The sequence below is a fragment of the Podarcis melisellensis genome (assembly GCF_964234715.1).
Source record: "Podarcis melisellensis genome assembly, chromosome: 6".
Taxonomy (NCBI): Eukaryota; Metazoa; Chordata; class Lepidosauria; order Squamata; family Lacertidae; genus Podarcis; species Podarcis melisellensis.
The window spans coordinates 88,792,326-88,810,359 of NC_138538.1; the positions used below are offsets into that span (position 1 = coordinate 88,792,326).

Sequence of the window (18,034 nt, forward strand, 5' to 3'; positions counted from 1 at the left end):
TAAAATAAAATCCAATCAAAGTTTAAGAAAACTGCAAATAAATATGTGTCTGGGTCACAGCGGTGGTGGGAATGGGGGGTGAATGAGAAGATCTATCAAAGGTTTGTAGGCCTGTCTTAGGAAGTGGTAAGGTTGTGTGGTGGTCAGATTTACGGTAAGTCCCTTAGAATGTGAAAGCCACCAATTCAATGAAATTATTCTTTTTTTAAAATATAAATTTATATTAGTTTTTTTAACATATCATTTTCAACAATAGTTCAACATACTGTTACATCTCATACATTTTTTTGACTTCCATCAACCACATCTGAAAATTTTCCAATCTATTCACTTAATATACATTTCTTACTTTCACTATTACCTTTAAGTCTCATAACTAATATCTCTATTCTTTCTCTACCTTGCAAAATTTCATATATTTCTCCTTACAAAACTTCTTGTAGTCCTACTAGTATAATTGGTTGATTACAGTTGCTCTTCAAATAGTTCATATATTTCTTCCAGTTATTCTAGCTGAGCGGGTTTACTGTCCAGTGGAGCTGAGCGGCATAGGCAGTGTCAGATGTAAGGTAAAGGTAAAGGGACCCCTGACCATTAGGTCCAGTCATGGCCGACTTTGGGGTTGCGGTGCTCATCTCGCTTTATTGGCCAAGGGAGCCGGCGTACAGCTTCCGGGTCATGTGGCCAGCAGGACTAAGCCGCTTCTGGCGAACCAGAGCAGCGCATGGAAACACCGTTTACCTTCCCGCCAGAGTGGTACCTATTTATCTACTTGCACTTTGATGTCCTTTTGAACTGCTAGGTTGGTGGAGCAGGGACCGAGCAACGGGAGCTCACCCCGTCGCGGGGATTTGAACCGCCAACCTTCTGATCGGCAAGTCCTAGGCTCTGTGGTTTAACCCACAGCGCCACCCGCATCCCAGTGTCAGATGTATAGGGAAACAAACAGCTGGCTTACATAATGTGCCTAGTTGCTTGCCTTCCTAGTCAAACTTTCTCCCTTAGAGCTGTTCCCCTCCCAGAGAGAGTATCCATGTGAAAAATTCTAGCAGGAAAGGAAAGGAAAGCCACCCAAACGATTTTCAAACACTTCCATTCACTCCAGCAATGTTGACGATGAAAGTAAAAAAAAAGGTCTGGAAAAATCAACTGTGGTAGTTTTATTAGATTAAAAGACCAAACACTTGCATGAACTGTATAATTTTCGTATTTTATTTAGCAGCTTGCAGAACATGTCTCTGCAGTTTGAAACTTGGATTTGACTTGCGGGTATGAAACAGATGCCAAGGACAAATGTCCCATTTGCCTAATAGATGAGACACCTCTCTGCTAGCAAATGTGGGGCCAATTGACTATATTCTGCTTCTTAGTAATTTCTTTCAGTCGCATAAGGCTTTGATCAGTTCAGGGATCTGTGCCTTTTTAACATGATACTTTCCCCAGAAGCTGCAGTTGATTTTAATTATTTTTTTTTAAAAAACCCAAAGCTTATTAACAGCTGGAGAATTTTGGCGGCTCTTCCAAGGCAGGCATTCTCTGTGTTTTTAAAATTTATTTTCATCCCTCTGCTGTCTTCCTCTTAGGAAGAATTTGAAAACTCAATTCAGCAAAAGACAACCTGAGACTTACAGAGTATGATTCAAGACCAAACTAGACATGACACCAAATCTGCATCTTTGCATTTAACATGCAGGTGTTCTTTTTTGTTTTGTTTTTTAAAAACTGCAAATTTCATCAGTGGCAGGATCTGGTTGGGTGGCTGATAGCAGGATGAGAACAGGCATGGAGAATAAATTTAACCCTTTCCTCCTCTGCTTTGGTCCTGAAGAAAATTCTTCCTCTGAAGCTAGTACAGTGGTGCCTCAGGTTACAGACGCTTCAGGTTACAGACTCCACTAACCAAGAAATAGTACCTTGTGTTAAGAACTTTGCTTCAGGATGAGAACAGAAATTGTGCGGCGGCAGCAGGCCCCACTAGCTAAAGTGGTACCTCAGGTTACAAACAGTTTCAGGTTAAGAACGGACCTCTGGAACGAATTAAGCTCTTAACCAGAGGTACCACTGTATTTGCATTGGTTAGGAAACTTTCCAAGTCAAAAGCCTTGGATTGAACCCATATTTTCCATGATATTATCTTGCATGATAAGACTGGGAAGGAAAGTCACCACCAGTCTGAGTACACAGTACTGAACAAGAAAGAACCAGTTACCTTTATATTTCACATGTTCCATGCATCAAAATTCCCAGGTGTTAGAGCAAGATGTACAGTATGGCTATGAGCCAGAAAATGCTATTTGAGACTGATAACCCACAACGACCTGCTTTGATATCTGCTCTCAGTTGACTGGCAAACAGAAGAATGAATGAGCAATGGAGTTCTGCTTTCCCACTGAGATCAGCTGGTGTCTGTATCAGAGAGCCTTTTTTTTTCTTTCAAAGGTAAAGGACCCCTGAACGTTAGGTTCAGTCGCAAAGGACTCTGGGGTTGCAGCACTCATCTCGCTTTACAGGCTGAGGGAGCCAGCTGTGACGTTAACATATGAGAGGGCTGGAGGTGAAATAGTTAAACAGGTTACCCAATCAGAACCCAGGGGGGTGGGGTCAGAGGGACTATAAAACCAGCTCTGGGAGGGGCAAAGGGAAGAGTTTGTTGGGAGTTGGGTGGTTGGTTGGAGTGGGAATGAATTGGGATAGAGTCTGTGGGTAGGGTGAGTTAGTGTAGCGAAATAAGCTGAGTCAGGAACAGTTAAGAGCTAGGAAGACAAGTAAATATCTGAGAGGTGGTTTAGTGAGTGAGAGCAGGTAGCGGAAGTTATAGGTCTGGATAGGCACCCCATGATTGTAATTGACCAGTACCGTTTATGAAACCACACGATTGCTAAACTGCAATAAATAAACAGAAGCTTATGTTCCAATTTAACCCTGACTGGACTTGGTATTGTACCAGGTAGGGCCTGGGTGGTGGCAGCGATAAATAAAGTGGTGGCACAGGGATCAATAGACGGTGAAACGTCAGGAGACCCTGTGTGATCGCCACACTGGCGTTGGTCCGCAGACAGCTTCCGGGTCATGTGGCCAGCATGACTAAGCTGCTTCTGGCAAAACCAGAGCAGCGCACAGAAACGCCGTTTACCTTCCCGCCGGAGTGGTACCTATTTATCTACTTGCACTTTTTGGCGTGCTTTTGAACTGCTATGTTGGCAGGAGCTGGGACCGAGCAACGGGAGCTCACCCCGTCATGGGGATTCGAAAAGCTGACCTTCCGATCGGCAAGCCCTAGGCTTTGTGGTTTAGACCACAGCACCACCTGCATCTCAACAGAATAAGAAATTAACTATGGGAAGTGGGGAAGCAAAGGCACTTGCTTAAATGAGCATCACATATATATTTGTATCACTACCTTTACGTGTCTTAATTCTTGCCCTCTCTAGTCATTCTCCCCTGTCATAAATGTTCCTGGTTCCTTATGTCAGACTACAGTACACAAAGCATGAGTATCCGAGAAAGTAGCAATGATGTTGCTCAAAGTATAAAATCTGGCTTTCAGTGCATTCCTCATGACTTCTAAGGGCAAATCTACAATGCAGTCATGGGTGAGAAATTAGCCATGGAAGAGAGAATGGACAGAGGGAAAAAAAGGAACAGAGTGGGAAGGAAGGTGTTGAGAATTCCGTTCCACCTTAAGGAACAGACATGGGATTGTTATGCGTCACATGTCTGTTTACATTCCAGTACAGTATGCTGGGAACTTCTGTTGTGTGCATAGCTTTTGCTTTAGCTGTTCTCTCTGAGATGACATGAGAGAGAGACGACATGTTTCTTTGTCCTGATTTATGATTAATAAATCTGTAGTTGTAGTATCCTTCCATAAGCCTCACGCCTATTCTGTGGGTGCAGTTTGATCTGCTGATAGTGTGCCCTGACTGAGTAAGCCCAGGTTGCTGATTTATGTTGGAGCAGAGGTGATGGTCTTCGCAGAGGGCCGCTGGAAGGACATGGCTCAGCCGGGGCTAGCCAGCTGGACTCCCAGCCCTCTGCATGCCGACAGAAGGTTCAAGCTGACACAATGACTTGAAAAATCAGCCAAATCGTATGCTGCATTACTGGCCTGTTGAGTTGTTGGCATCCATCTATCTCAAAAGACAGTGGAGTGCACCTCTGAGGGTGAAGTCAAACCATTGGGCTAGTAGCACTGAAGTGACCTCCCTGGGGCACAAGCCTGGGCAGTATGTATTGTTGGGAAACTGTGTACGTGCAGCTACTCACACAGAGTCAATTAAGGTTTGGCAGCCAGCCAGAAGGTCATGTGAAGGAGTTAGTCTGCCTGGTGATAACAGAGGCGTGGAGACAGCTCCCTGATTGGTCAAGCTCTCTCAAGGGAGTGATAATTAATGGCCTACTAACTGGAATGTGTTAGTTCAGTGTTTGGAGTTCAGTGTTCAGAGTTCTGTGTCAGTGTAGGAGTTGTGAGTCGTGTATAGGAGAGTAAGCTAAATATCCGTGTTCTGTACCTGTAAATAGTCCACTGTATATAATAAACACCTAACTACAAGTTCCTGGTCCCTGCTTCATCTATCCTGTCTGCAGCCAAGTCGCCAATTGCTTCCGTGGATTCTGCGTTGACTCTGCTAGGTCTGGCTAAGGTCCTGCAACTAGTCAGAAAGTTGCAAAACATCAAAAGGTTTTGCCAATATGTATGGAGATCCTGGGCTGCCCAGATGACAAGATTCTTGGCCTGGCTGATGTGGTCCAAAGGAAAGCAGACCAAGACGTTTGGCACCAGCTTGGCTGCAGTCAGGGAACATGCAAAAAGCAGAGAGCAAAAAGTTCTGCAGTACCTTGAAGTCTAACCATTTTTTAATGACGTTAGCTTTGGTGGAGACAGTGGTGGAGAAAGGGGTGTGTGGAGGGGGCGGGCCACCTAAGGTGTCATTCCTGAGGAGGGGGGGTTGACAACCCCCCCCCGGGCAGATCGCTGCTGGGCCAATAGGGATGCCCACAGGACAGGAAATGCGGGTCCCATAGAGATGGGGTGCGCCGTGGGGCCTCAGCCGCCCTACAGCTGGGGGGGGGAGGCAGTGGGCGGACAGTGGATGGGATGGGCCGCGCGGTGCCCATAGGGATGGGCTGTCCCTATGGGTGCCATGGGTGATTCGTGCCACCCCAGGTGCCCGAGAGGCTTCCCCTGCAGCTGGGTGGAGAACAGTCTGCTTCATGAGATACATGTGTTGCCCCAAGTTGGTAGAAATAGCTATACAAGGTTGTGGGGGCAGAACATTGAAAGCAGTGAGGTTAGAGGGCAATGCAAAAAGTCCAGCCTGTAATATTGCCATAAACATTGCTGCGGTGTCCATTCAACATGCAATTGTCTTCCCAATGCTAGGATACTTAACAAATGTAGAGAAAGTTACAGGTAGGTAGCCGTGTTGGTCTGCTGTAGTCAAAATAAAATTAAATAGAATAAATAATAATAATAAAAAAATTCCTTCCGGTAGCACCTTAGAGATTGGTTAAGTTAGTTATTGGTATGAGCTTTCGTGTGCATGCACACTTCTTCAGATAAAGAAGGCTGTAGAGAAATAAAGAGCTGTTGTCTCTATTCAAGCCACAGGCGAATGTATTTAAATAAAAGTAATTAAGAGGGATGATGAACCATCTGCTCCCAATGAAGACAGACCTCTTGACCTGTAAAATCCCCCCCAGGATAACCATCTCCTCTGCTCTCTGCTTTTCCAGGTGACCAGCTAAATTCTGAAGAGAAGAAGAAGAGAAAGCAGAGAAGGAACCGAACTACCTTCAACAGCAGTCAGCTGCAGGCCTTGGAGAGAGTTTTTGAGCGGACACACTATCCGGATGCCTTTGTACGAGAAGACCTTGCGCGCCGGGTCAACCTCACTGAAGCCAGGGTCCAGGTAATGAATCTTGCCTTGATCGCAACACACATGACCCAAGAGATAGCTTATCATGGCGATAGGCTATAGGAACAGTTGTGGTAACATAGATAAAGAACCCTCAGGGGGATGCTGTTAATAACTAGAAATGTTTTGCATTTAATTTAGTACCATATTTGAATCATAGAATCATAGAATCATAGAGTTGGAAGAGACCACAAGGGCCATCGAGTCCAACCCCCTGCCAAGCAGGAAACACCATCAGAGCACTCCTGACATATGGTTGTCAAGCCTCTGCTTAAAGACCTCCAAAGAAGGAGACTCCACCACACTCCTTGGCAGCAAATTCCACTGTCGAACAGCTCTTACTGTCAGGAAGTTCTTCCTAACGTTTAGGTGGAATCTTCTTTCTTGTAGTTTGGATCCATTGCTCCGTGTCCGCTTCTCTGGAGCAGCAGAAAACAACCTTTCTCCCTCCTCTATGGGACATCCTTTTATATATTTGAACATGGCTATCATACCACCCCTTAACCTCCTCTTCTCCAGGCTAAACACGCCCAGCTCCCTTAGCCGTTCCTCATAAGGCATCGTTTCCAGGCCTTTGACCATTTTGGTTGCCCTCCTCTGGACACGTTCCAGTTTGTCAGTGTCCTTCTTGAACTGTGGTGCCCAGAACTGGACACAGTACTCCAGGTGAGGTCTGACCAGAGCAGAATATAGTGGCACTATTACTTCCCTTGATCTAGATGCTATACTCCTATTGATGCAGCCCAGAATTGCATTGGCTTTTTTAGCTGCCACGTCACATTGTTGGCTCATGTCAAGTTTGTGGTCAACCAAGACTCCTAGATCCTTTTCACATGTACTGCTCTCAAGCCAGGTGTCACCCATCTTGTATTTGTGCCTCTCATTTTTTTTGCCCAAGTGCAATACTTTACATTTCTCCCTGTTAAAATTCATCTTGTTTGTTTTCTCATATATGTGGAGGGACGCAGGTGGTGCTGTGGGTTAAACCACAGAGCCTAGGACTTGCCGATCAGAAGGTCGGCGGTTCGAATCCCCATGATGGGGTGAGCTCCCGTTGCTTGGTCCCAGCTCTTGCCAACCTAGCAGTTCGGAAGCACGTCAAAGTGCAAGTAGATAAATAGGTACCACTCCGACAGGAAGGTAAACGGTGTTTCCATGCGCTGCTCTGGTTCTCCAGAAGCGGCTTAGTCATGCTGGCCACATGACCCGGAAGCTGTACGCCGGCTCCCTCGGCCAATAAAGCGAGATGAGCACCGCAACCCCAGAGTCAGCCACAACTGGACCTAATGGCCAGGGGTCCCTTTACCTTTATATGTGTGGATGTGTTAAGGAGAGGAAGCACTATGTCTCCCAATACCAGTTTCTGAGAATCAGAAGAGGGAAGAGAGGCTGTGGTACCCAGGTCCTGCTTTTGGGCTTCCTAGAGGCATCTGATTGGCTGCTGGAAGAGCAAGATGCTGGACTGCGTGTGCCTTTGTTTTTTTTTTAAAATCATATTTTTATTAGGTTTTACAAAAGAAAGTCACAAAAACAACAATCAACACACATCAAAAAGGCAAACAGAAAAACAGAAAAAAAGAAAAACATAAAAAATTTAGCATAAAAAAAGCTCTCTTTCAAATTAATACCCTTCCAGATCTTATTTTCCTTACTTCCACCCGCCTTCCTTTCTTGTATTCCACTTTAAAGATTAATTCAGCAAGATCATTTATTATTCAAATTCATCCTTTGTCCTTCCCTTTATACTCTAATTTATCTTAATCACTAGAACCCCTTCATTTCATTTACAATGCCCTTAGCCTTCATAAATTTTACAATATTTTTGTAGGTAAACTTTAAACTTCTTCCAGTCCTCTTCCACCTGCTCTTCTCCTTGATCTCGTATTCTGCCGGTCATTTCTGCCAGTTCCATATAGTCTATTACTTGCATCTGCCACTCTTCCAGGGTGGGTAGATCTTGTGTCTTCCAGTGCTTTGCGATGAGTATTCTTGCTGCTGCTGTGGCATACATAAAAAAGTTCTAGACTGCGTGTGCCTTTGATCCATTCTAGTAGGGCTCTTCTCCTGGCAACTGAGGGCTCATCCACACTTGTCCCATGCCTATAAAGCACAGGTCCTAGAGGCAGGGGTGTATGAAGTGGGGGAGGGGGCGGAGGGGGCAGTCCTCCCCAGGTGCCACTCTGGGGGGTGAGAAGGTGGTCCCTGCCTCCCCCAGCTGTAGAGCAAGGGCACGCACAGTCAGTATGGGCACTGCTCTCACGGCGTCTGTATGGGCTGCCTCTCACATGGCGACCGTATGGGATGCCGCACATGCGCAGTCTGTACAGACGTCGCACATGCATCACCGGGCGGTTTGCCCCGCCCCTCGGTGTCCCACCCCGGTTGCTGAAGAGGGTTCCTCCACCACTGCTGAGAGGTTTTCTGTGTCCCCCCCCCCCGGGAAACCTGCTAGTTACCGCTGAATTGAAGAAAATGATAGTTCACTGGAAACCCGATGGACATTTGCTCTGATTCAGCAGCAAAGAGCAGTTTTCCCCAGGGGAAGTGGAAGCGTGGACAAGCCCTGAGCTACAGGTATGGCAATTTAGAAAAGAAAGGATAATAAAAATAATGTTAGTTTCTCTACTCATGGTTGCTATTGATGGTAATTTTCTGGGTTTGCTTTAAGACTGGATTGTGAGGCTGGAAAGTAACATATCTGATGGATCTTATTCTCCCCAGTCTCTCCCCCCTCTCTCCCTCCCTCCCTCCCTCTTTCACAGATGAAAAGCCACTCTTTCAAAAGGACACTTAGCTTTGGAACTCTTTGTCTTTTTAAAAATTCTTCTTCTCCTCTTCCTCCTCCTCCTCCTATTTATTATTTTCAATTGTATACATTTCAATAATTTTACAATCATTTTAACAATTAAAAACTTGACTTCCTTCCCCCTCTGTCTGTGGTTCCTTAAATTTGTTTTTTTTTTTAAAAAAATTCTGCATATCCAAATTAACTTAATTTGTTCATTTATTCATCTACTTTAAATACATACTCTTACAAAACTGCAGGTTATTACAATAACCTTATTTACAGGTTATTTGTCAATATAATACCATTTCCATTGTTTTATAAAAAGTTTGTTATCTCGATTTCTTATTTTTCCAGTAAGTTTCACCATTTCTGCATATTCCATAAGTTTTTGTCTCCATTCTTCTTGGCTTAGGAACTCTTTGTCAGTCAGGAATGGGTCTGAGGTAGAATCTACAGGCACGTTAAAAAACGTTATGAAAATGCTTTATTTGTTTTAATGGTTTTGAAAAATGCATTGAAAAATGCATAGCTCACCATCACCACCTAGTGTCACAATTGTATATTGCACTATGCAACACATTCAAAATGGTTTGTTTGCAGCTGTATAGCTGAGTGAGACTGAAAGCCATCCATTTACAGTGGTACCTCAGTTTTTGAATGTCTACATTGACTAACATTTCAGTTTACAAATGCCGTAAACCTGGAAGTAAATGCTTCGGTTTCCGAACTAGCCTTGGAAGTTGAACATGCCACGCAGCTTCCGCTGGGTGCAAGATCCTGAGGCCTAGCTGTCTGCCACTGAGTTTTTGGTTTTTGAACATTTCAGAACTCGAATGGTCTTCCGGAACGGATTACGTTCGAAAACCAGAGGTTCCACTGTAGTTATTTACTCGCTTGTTTTTCACATTTATGCCTTGCATCTTCAACCCTACAGGATTCTAGGGCCAGCTTATATTAAAATGGTAGCCAAAAAGTGTATTCTCAAACAGAATAGTTATTGAAGTGATATGTTGGAGATGTAACAGAGAAATTGGGTCTTATTTGCATATGTGGTGGAAGTGTACAGACATATGTGTATTTTGGAATAATATATATGAATAACTTAAAAAATTATTTAAATTTACATTTAAAAAGGCCAGAAATATTTTTATTAAGCATCCTGCCAAAAGAAATAGGGAAATCGAAAAGAACATCGTTCATGTATGGGATAACGGCAGCCAGAATATTAGTAGCAAGAAATTGGAAAAATACAACAATACCCAATACGGCAAACTGGCAAAACCTAATGGCAGAATATCTGCAGCTAGCGAAGGCGACGGGAAGGATAAGAGGCCAACCAAAATAAAAAGCCTATAAGGAGTGGAGAATCTTTAAAGAATACTTAAAAAACTATGGTATGAAAGGAAACATCTTGGCAGAACTAGACTGATCCTTGTATTGTATAAATATAAGTTAGTAGGGAGATAAAAAGAGACTATATAAGTAATATGGAACTGTGCGGTATAAGTGAGATTAATTGGAAGTCATTTATAATTTCTTTCTTTATAAGTTTTATAACTGATTTCAGTATCGGGAGTATAAATGATGTTAGTTATACTAATTTTGTTGTTTCTTATATTGTGGTTGTTTGTTTGACTTCTTCATTATTTGTTTGATTGCATGTTTGTTTATTGGTTCGTTTGTCTGTTTTCCCATAAATGTATTTATTTTAAATCAAGAAAGATATACTTAAAAAAATAAAAATGAAGAGAGCACAGCTGGCCCACCCATGGGTCAAGGTGAAGCAAGTTGCCTCAGTGGCAAAAGCGCTTCTGCTGCTGCTGCTGGGGCGCCCCACTTTTGGTGAGTTTCAGTGAGAGGGAAGCATAGTATTGCCATTCACCGGGAAGTGGGGAGGGGAAGGGAGGGCGTGGCATGGCAAAGTCCCATTTTGCCTCAAGTGGCAAAGCGGGCTGGACCACCTGGAAGTGAAGGGATAAATTTCTTTTTTAAAATAATAGCATTTTGTCGATACCAGCCCAGCCCAACCCTAACCAATGAATTGGTATAACAATTTTGTATACCTGGCTCCAATACTTCCAACTGAATGAAAGATAAAGTACAGACAAAAAGAAAGGGTTTGCTGGAGAAATATCAAAACTAGAGGAAAATCTAACACGGCCTAAGGGAAAATATCTATCTAAGATGTATAATCTCCTCCTTGACTGGGAAGTCAAGGAGGAAGAGGTAAAATCGGTTATGGTCTGTTGGGCCCAAGACATTGGATAATATATACCGTATATGAATGAATGAATGAATGAATGGGAAAGGCTGTGGAGAAAAGACATAATGCTCACAGCATGTGAGAGAAAACGTAATAAAAATACTGTCTTGATGGTACCTGACTCCAGCCAAAATGGCTAAGATGTACAATAAAATTTCAGATGCCTGCTGGAAATGTAAAAAAGGGATAGGTACCTTTATGCACATATGGTGGGACTATGTTAAGAGAAGAGAATTTGGGGATATAATATATAATGAACTCAAAAAGCTCTTTAAATTCTCATTTAAAAAAAGACCCAAAGCCTTTCTGTTAGGTACTATGTCCACTGAAATACAAAAAAAGGAACCCTTTTTATGTACATAACCATGGCAGCTAGGATTTGATAACCAAAAATTGGAAAGGAGACTTAATGCCCACAAAAACTGACTGTCAAGCGAAGATGATAGAATATTTAGAACTCGCGAAAATGACTGGGAGAATAAGAGGAAACTCAAACCAGAAAGTCAACAAAGACTGGATAATATTTAAAGAATACCTTAGAAAGTATTATGATAATGCAAATCTCCTGACAGATTTAGATTGAATCTTGAAGTATAAGGAAACTATAAAAGTAAAAATTCTTGTGATAAGTAATAGAAAAAATAATAATAATGAAGTGCATATAGATTAATAAGGTGTAAAAAGTACAATTAGGTGAATTGGAACTTAATGATATGTTGTTAGTGTCTATGTTTGTTTATGTGTTGTCGTCTATGTTATATGTAAATTGTTTTGTAATAAAGAATTGTTTTAACAATAATAAAAAAGAATTTGTATAACAATTAAGGCGACCCATTTAGAAGGGAGGTCTCATGCGTAAATGGGCAAGGCTTGCAGAGGATAATAATAATAATAATAATAATAATAATAATAATAATAATAATAAATTTTATTTATATCCCGCCCTCCCCAGCCGAAGCTGGGCTCAGGGCGGCTAACAACAATCAAAATAATCCAACATTCTAAAAACATTCATTATAAAATTAATTAAAATCAAATTGATGGCAACCGATTAAGCAAAATTCTGTGCAGATTGCCAGAGGAGGGGGTCAGGCTGTGCCCTGACCAAAGGCCTGGTGGAACAGCTCTGTCTTGCAGGCCCTGCGGAAAGATGTCAGGTCCCGCAGGGCCCTAGTCTATTGTGACAGAGCGTTCCACCAGATTGGGGCCACAGCCGAAAAAGCCCTGGCTCTAGATGAGGCCAGCCTAACCTCTCTGTGGCCTGGGATCTTCAGGATGTTTTTATTTGCAGACCGTAAATTTCTCTGTGGGACATACCAGGAGAGGCGGTCCCGTAGGTACGAGGGTCCTAGGCCGTATATTGGATGCAATCCAACCCAAGTCCCCTGTGATTTTAGTGAGGCAAAATCAAACAATGCTTAGATCAGTCCCACTAGAAATGAAAGGGCTTTAGTTTGGGCTGAATTGCGCTCCAAGTCTTTGTTCTCAGGAACTGACAACCCTGAAGTTTTTTCAGAGAGGTGTGTTCTTTCTGCAGCAGACTTAAATCTAACATATGAAATTCCAGAGTTGGGGGGAATAGCTATTAAAGTCTAGAAGCAGCTGCGGGTTTTCTCTGCTTTAACAATCAGAAGAAACTCTGTGGAAATAGGAAAAATGCATAGAAAATTTATGCCTCCTCCTTTTTTTTGAGTTGAATTTACGGCATAGGCAAAGTTCTAAGCCAAGTAGGGCTGCCAAAACAAATCTTGTAGGGCCTTGGACTTTGCTGAAGTTCCCATAGAGGTGCCCTATCTATTTTTAATCATAGAAACATATGCTTGCAAAGGTGAGAGCCAGGGGCCTCCCTAGACTGTCAACTATATTTTAAAGAAGGGGGACAAAGGCTGTCTGCAGGTGTGGGCCGGCGAGCATCTCTGTGGGTTACAGGAGTTATTTCCCATAGATTGCCACTGCAGCACAAATCCTGACCCAGCAGCCATCGTTTTATAACTGCACACCCTCCAACATTTCTCCGATGAAAATAGGGATGTCCTATTCCATGATAATAATAATACACCGCCCTTCATCCGTAGATCTCAGGGAAGTTCAAAACATAAAAATACATAAAAAATTAAAAACAATCCAATAACCCCCACCCCCTCCTATAAACACATTTAAAACGGTATAGTATGTATATTAGGGCTGCGGGTGGCGCTGTGGGTTAAACCACAGAGCCTAGGACTTGCCGATCAGAAGGTTCGTGGTTCGAATCTTCGCGACGGGGTGAGCGCCCATTGCTCGGTCCCTGCTCCTGCCAACCTTGCAGTTTGAAAGCATGCCAGTGCAAGTAGATAAATAGGTACCGCTCCAGCGGGAAGGTAAATGGCATTTCCGTGCGCTGCTCTGGTTCGCCAGAAGTGGCATAGTCATGCTGGCCACATCACCCAGAAGCTGTACGCCGGCTCCCTCGGCCAATAAAGCGAGATGAGCGCCACAACTCCAGAGTCGGCCACGACTGGACCTAATGGTCAGGGGTCCTTTAGTATGTATATTAGGGCTATTCCACAAGCAGGTAGCCACCACAGAAAAGGCCCCACTGTTGTATTCCCACCTTCCGAGCCTCTTGTGGAGGAGACACACGAAGAAGGGTCTCTGAGGATGATCTCAGAGTCGGGGAGGTTCATCTGAAGTGAGGGGTCCTTGAGATATTGTGCCCATGCACCGTTCAGGGCTTTATAATTCCTGATTTCAATTGCTTCCCAAGTCAATGCAGTGTTAACATGGACTTGAACAGATCGCAGCTGGCTTCTCATCTAGGAGATTTCAACTGAGTAGCAGTAGGTAGAAGAGGCTCTTGACATAGCTGTCAACTTACAGATTTGAAAATAAGGGACCAGCAGCCTCGAAAATAAGGGATCAGCAGCCAAAATAAGGGATTTTCCCAGCACAGGTATGTTCAACTTCTGAGCCCCTCCGAACCAAAGGCAGAAAGCCCAGCCAGCAGCCAAATGAAGCCTCAAGCGGTGGTTCCCACAGCGCAGCAACCCGGCAAAGCGGATGCAGCAAGGAAAACCACCGTCACCTCTCCGCTGGGAAGCTCTGAGCAAAGGCGAGTCCCCAGGCAATGCGGCCGATTTGATCAGCACAAAGCATGCAAGCTCCACCCCCCCAGTCGTTCTTAGACTCCTTATTGGGTGAGCAACGCAGCCAAGCAACACAGTTGGAGCCTCCCTCCTCCCTGGCCGGCAGGCAGGGAGGGAGAGGAGCTGCTTCCTTTGAAACCCGGGAAATTTAAGGGACATCATCAATAAGGGACAGCAGCGGGACACAGCCCTGGGATAAGGGACTTTCCCGTCAAATAAGGGACAGTTGACAGCTATGGCTCTTGAATGTGCTGGAAAAATGGTATACCGGTTGTCTTTGAGGAGCAAGAAAACGTCCTGGAACTGCTAGGAAATTGGGACAGGGGCCAAGAGGAACAATCCATACAGCAGTCAAAATAGCAACTGATGACTGGGGTAAGAGCTACATTTTCCTAACTACCCTGGGCAGGGAGGATGGAGAGAGAGACAGAACCCCTCACCCATCATAGATCGGTATTTTTGACTACTTCACACTTCAACCCTGTTCTGATGTTCGAAGTCTCTCGTGACAACGGGAGAGCAGGGAAGTCCAAGTTGTCTGGGAGCAGGTATTAGCCGGGCCTCCTTGTGGATGGAGCGTATGCCAAAAATTAGCTACACATTGCAGTTGCTCATGTATAAAGCAGACAGGGTTGACTGTTTATCCAAGAGTCCGCTTCCTACCGCTAACCTGACAGTCAGGGGAGACTGGAGAGACTTGAAATGGCTCACCCCTGATGCTTTTCCTGTCTCCTTCTCTTTCTAGGAAAAGCCCCAGCAACTCAAGAGAGCAGAAATAGGCACTTGCTTGAAGGAGTCAAGCTTTCCATAACTTGGTAGAGAAGGAGTGGTTAACTCTCAAACTGCGTATCTTCCCCAGTAAGGATGTGTGTGTGTGCACACAAGCAACCATATCATTGCATAGTTCCTTTAATCCTTGGGCCATGAGCTATTATTCCTTTGATTAACCCAGAGTATTTCTCCTTCGTGAAGAGTGAGACTTCAAGACACTCTAGCCTTCCCTGCCTGGGCTCATGCAGACTTCTTTTTTGCACCGTACTTTCCAGGTCCAGGGACGCGGGTGGCGCTGTGGGTTAAACCACAGAGCCTAGGACTTGCCAATCAGAAGGTCGGCGGTTCGAATCCCCGCGACAGGGTGAGCTCCCGTTGCTCGGTCCCTGCTCCTGCCAACCTAGCAATTCAAAAGCATGCAAAGTACAAGTAGATACATAGGTACCACTCCGGCAGGAAGCAAAACAGCGTTTCTGTGCACTGCTCCGGTTCGCCAGAAGCGGCTTAGTCACGCTGGTGACATGACCCGGAAGCTGTACGCTGGCTCCCTCGGCCAATAAAGCGAGATAAGCACCACAACCCCAGAGTCGGTCACGACTGGGCCTAACGGTCAGGGGTCCCTTTACCTATTCCTTTTCCAGGTCCACACTTTAAAGCTGTATGCTCATCTACACTTCCTCTTGTCCCAACACTTTCCCCCAGAGAAAACTTGCAGTTTAAGCACTGAATCGGGAAAAAACAAAGCAATTGGGTTTTCTGCAGATTGCTGCTGGTTCTGATTTAGCGACCACAAAGCAGGGTTTCCGGGGCAAAGGCTTGGACCTGTGTTTAGACAACACGAGAGAAGCAGAAACCCAACAAGACTTGCGGAAAAGCATGGACAAGCTCTCTGCTCGAGAAGGTTTTTCTTTTGTCCTGGCGCTTTCCCTGGGAAAATCCACATTTTATTACTGAATTGGAGCAAACAGCAATCTGCAGGAAACTTGATTGCCATTTGCTCCAATTGAGGAGCAAAACGTGAGTTTTCCCAGACAAAAACAAACAACAAAGCTGCTTGGGCACGGAGCTTTAAAATGCGGACCTGTGCCTAGAAACGCAGAACAAAAGGAAGTCTGGATGAGCCCCTTTGTTGGGGTAGTTGTACGAGGAAGACCTTTGTATAAGAAGCTGTATGTGAGTCTGGCTGTATGCAATGTGTAGCTAAGCTCTTAGCACACACTTCAAGTATATCTGAAGGAACGTCTCCACCCGCATTGTTCTGCCCGGATGCTGAGGTCCAGCGCTGAGGGCCTTCTGGCAGTTCCCTCACTGCCAGAAGCCAAGTTACAGGGAACCAGGCAGAGGGCCTTCTCGGTAGTGGCACCCGCCCTGTGGAACACCCTCCCACCAGATGTTAAAGAAAACAACAACTACCAGACTTTTAGAAGACATCTGAAGGCAGCCCTGTTTAGGGAAGCTTTTAATGTTTGATGGACAAACATTGAATTTTAATATTTTGTTGGAAGCTGCCCAGAGTGGCCGGGGAGGCCCGGCCAGATGGGTGGGGTATAAATAAATAAATTATTAAATTTATTAAATAAATTATTATTATTATTCAACAGCGAGGTGTTGCGAACTCTCAATTCCCTGGCAAGAAGCATACCTGCATAATAAACAAGACATGCCCTCTGGTATATTTGTCCATGTTGGGTTGTATTCAGTTCTAGCCCTACTCAGAGTAGACCTGCTGAAGAGGATGAGCTGGGCTTCACTCCCTTCCCTTTGGTGCTCAGTGCAATAGAAGAAGCACAGCCACATCTCTGCTTTATAGCCGCATTGACCAGCACATGCCCATCTAATTTCACCCAATGAATGTACAGGATCCCTTTACTCATCATTTAATGATCATCACCTCTAGTCAGATACGACATAAAGCATTTTCTTGTGGCCAGTGAAAACAAAGAGGTCACTGGAACCCAAGCTACCTTTGCCTTGCTGACTTTCAAAGCGATAACAGATCCGTTTTGATTTGTGTGTAGCGAAGAGCAATCTGGGCATTTGTGGCTAGATGCTAACTGAATTCAGGTTGAGTTACAGTTGCAGGATGTGCTTCTCTAGGGAGTGGCGGAGGAAGGGGTGGGGGTGGGGGGTGCAGACCGCCCCGGGCGACATCACTGAAGGGGGTGACAAAATGATATATATATCACAAAACTTTTTAGGAGTGATGCGGTAGCTTAGGTGCCTGAAACGGCAAAGTGGGACTTGCGTCTGCCTACTGCCTCTTCCTCCGCCCCCCTGCAGCTTGAGGGGGAGACGGTGGAGAGACTTGAAGCACCAGAAAGTCTTGCCCCGCCCCCACAGACAGCTAGCCCCACCCCTGGCTGCAGGACACGCCCCCACACCAGGCACCTGAGCGGCTAGCTATGCCGCTGTCTCTAGGCAGGGTTTTTGTTATACAGTGGTACCTCGGGTTACATATGCATCAGGTTACATACGCTTCAGGTTACAGACTCCACTAACCCAGAAATAGTTCCTCGGGTTAAGAGCTTTGCTTCAGGATGAGAACAGAAATTGTGCGGCGGCAGTGGGAGGCCCCATTAGCTAAAGTGGTGCTTCAGGTTAAGAACACTTTCAGGTTAAGAACGGACCTCCGGAACGAATTAAGTACTTAACCCGAGGTACCACTGTAATTAGTTCTTGTTCTGCCATTATGTGCCTTTTAATTGTTGCCTTGGTCTGTTATCTCTTGTTTGTGACTGATGGGTGAAATAATTAAAATAACTGGCTGTTCAAGAAGCCCCGCCCATGTCATAGAACCTGATTGTCTGTGACTGGACAGAGGAGGAATGGTGGAGATGGCCTCCCCAGCCTGACCCTTCCAGAGAAGAGGAAGACGGTTCAGAATTACAACAGGAGTTTGAGGGAGATCACAGGTCAGGGGAAGATGTGGGGGAAAGTTGGGAAATAATGGAAGAGGAGGAGGAGGCAGAGCTGGAGCAGCTGGCTGACACGTTATCACTAGAAAGCCTTCCAGACCCTCCATCTCCCAGAACCTGGCGATCCTTGAAAGTAGGAGAGCAGGAGTGGCAGACGAAGATGATGGTCTATGCGGAGTTGGCCAAGCTGACTGGTAGGATCTGGAACCAAAGTGACCAGACATTCCAAAGAGACTGGAGTAGATTTATTTGGT

The 18,034-nt window shown here is 44.8% G+C and overlaps 1 protein-coding gene across 4 annotated transcripts in view; it reads left to right on the forward strand.

Moving 5' to 3' along the window:
• The window catches only part of PRRX1 (paired related homeobox 1), a 95,235-nt gene that overhangs the window by 60,859 nt on the left and 16,342 nt on the right, over window positions 1–18,034 (forward strand). For all 4 annotated transcript variants that reach the window (XM_081914957.1, XM_081914954.1, XM_081914956.1 and 1 more), the window contains exon 2: window positions 5,737–5,912. In XM_081914957.1, coding sequence (XP_081771083.1) covers window positions 5,737–5,912 — 176 coding nt within the window. The remainder of the gene's footprint in view (window positions 1–5,736; window positions 5,913–18,034) is intronic.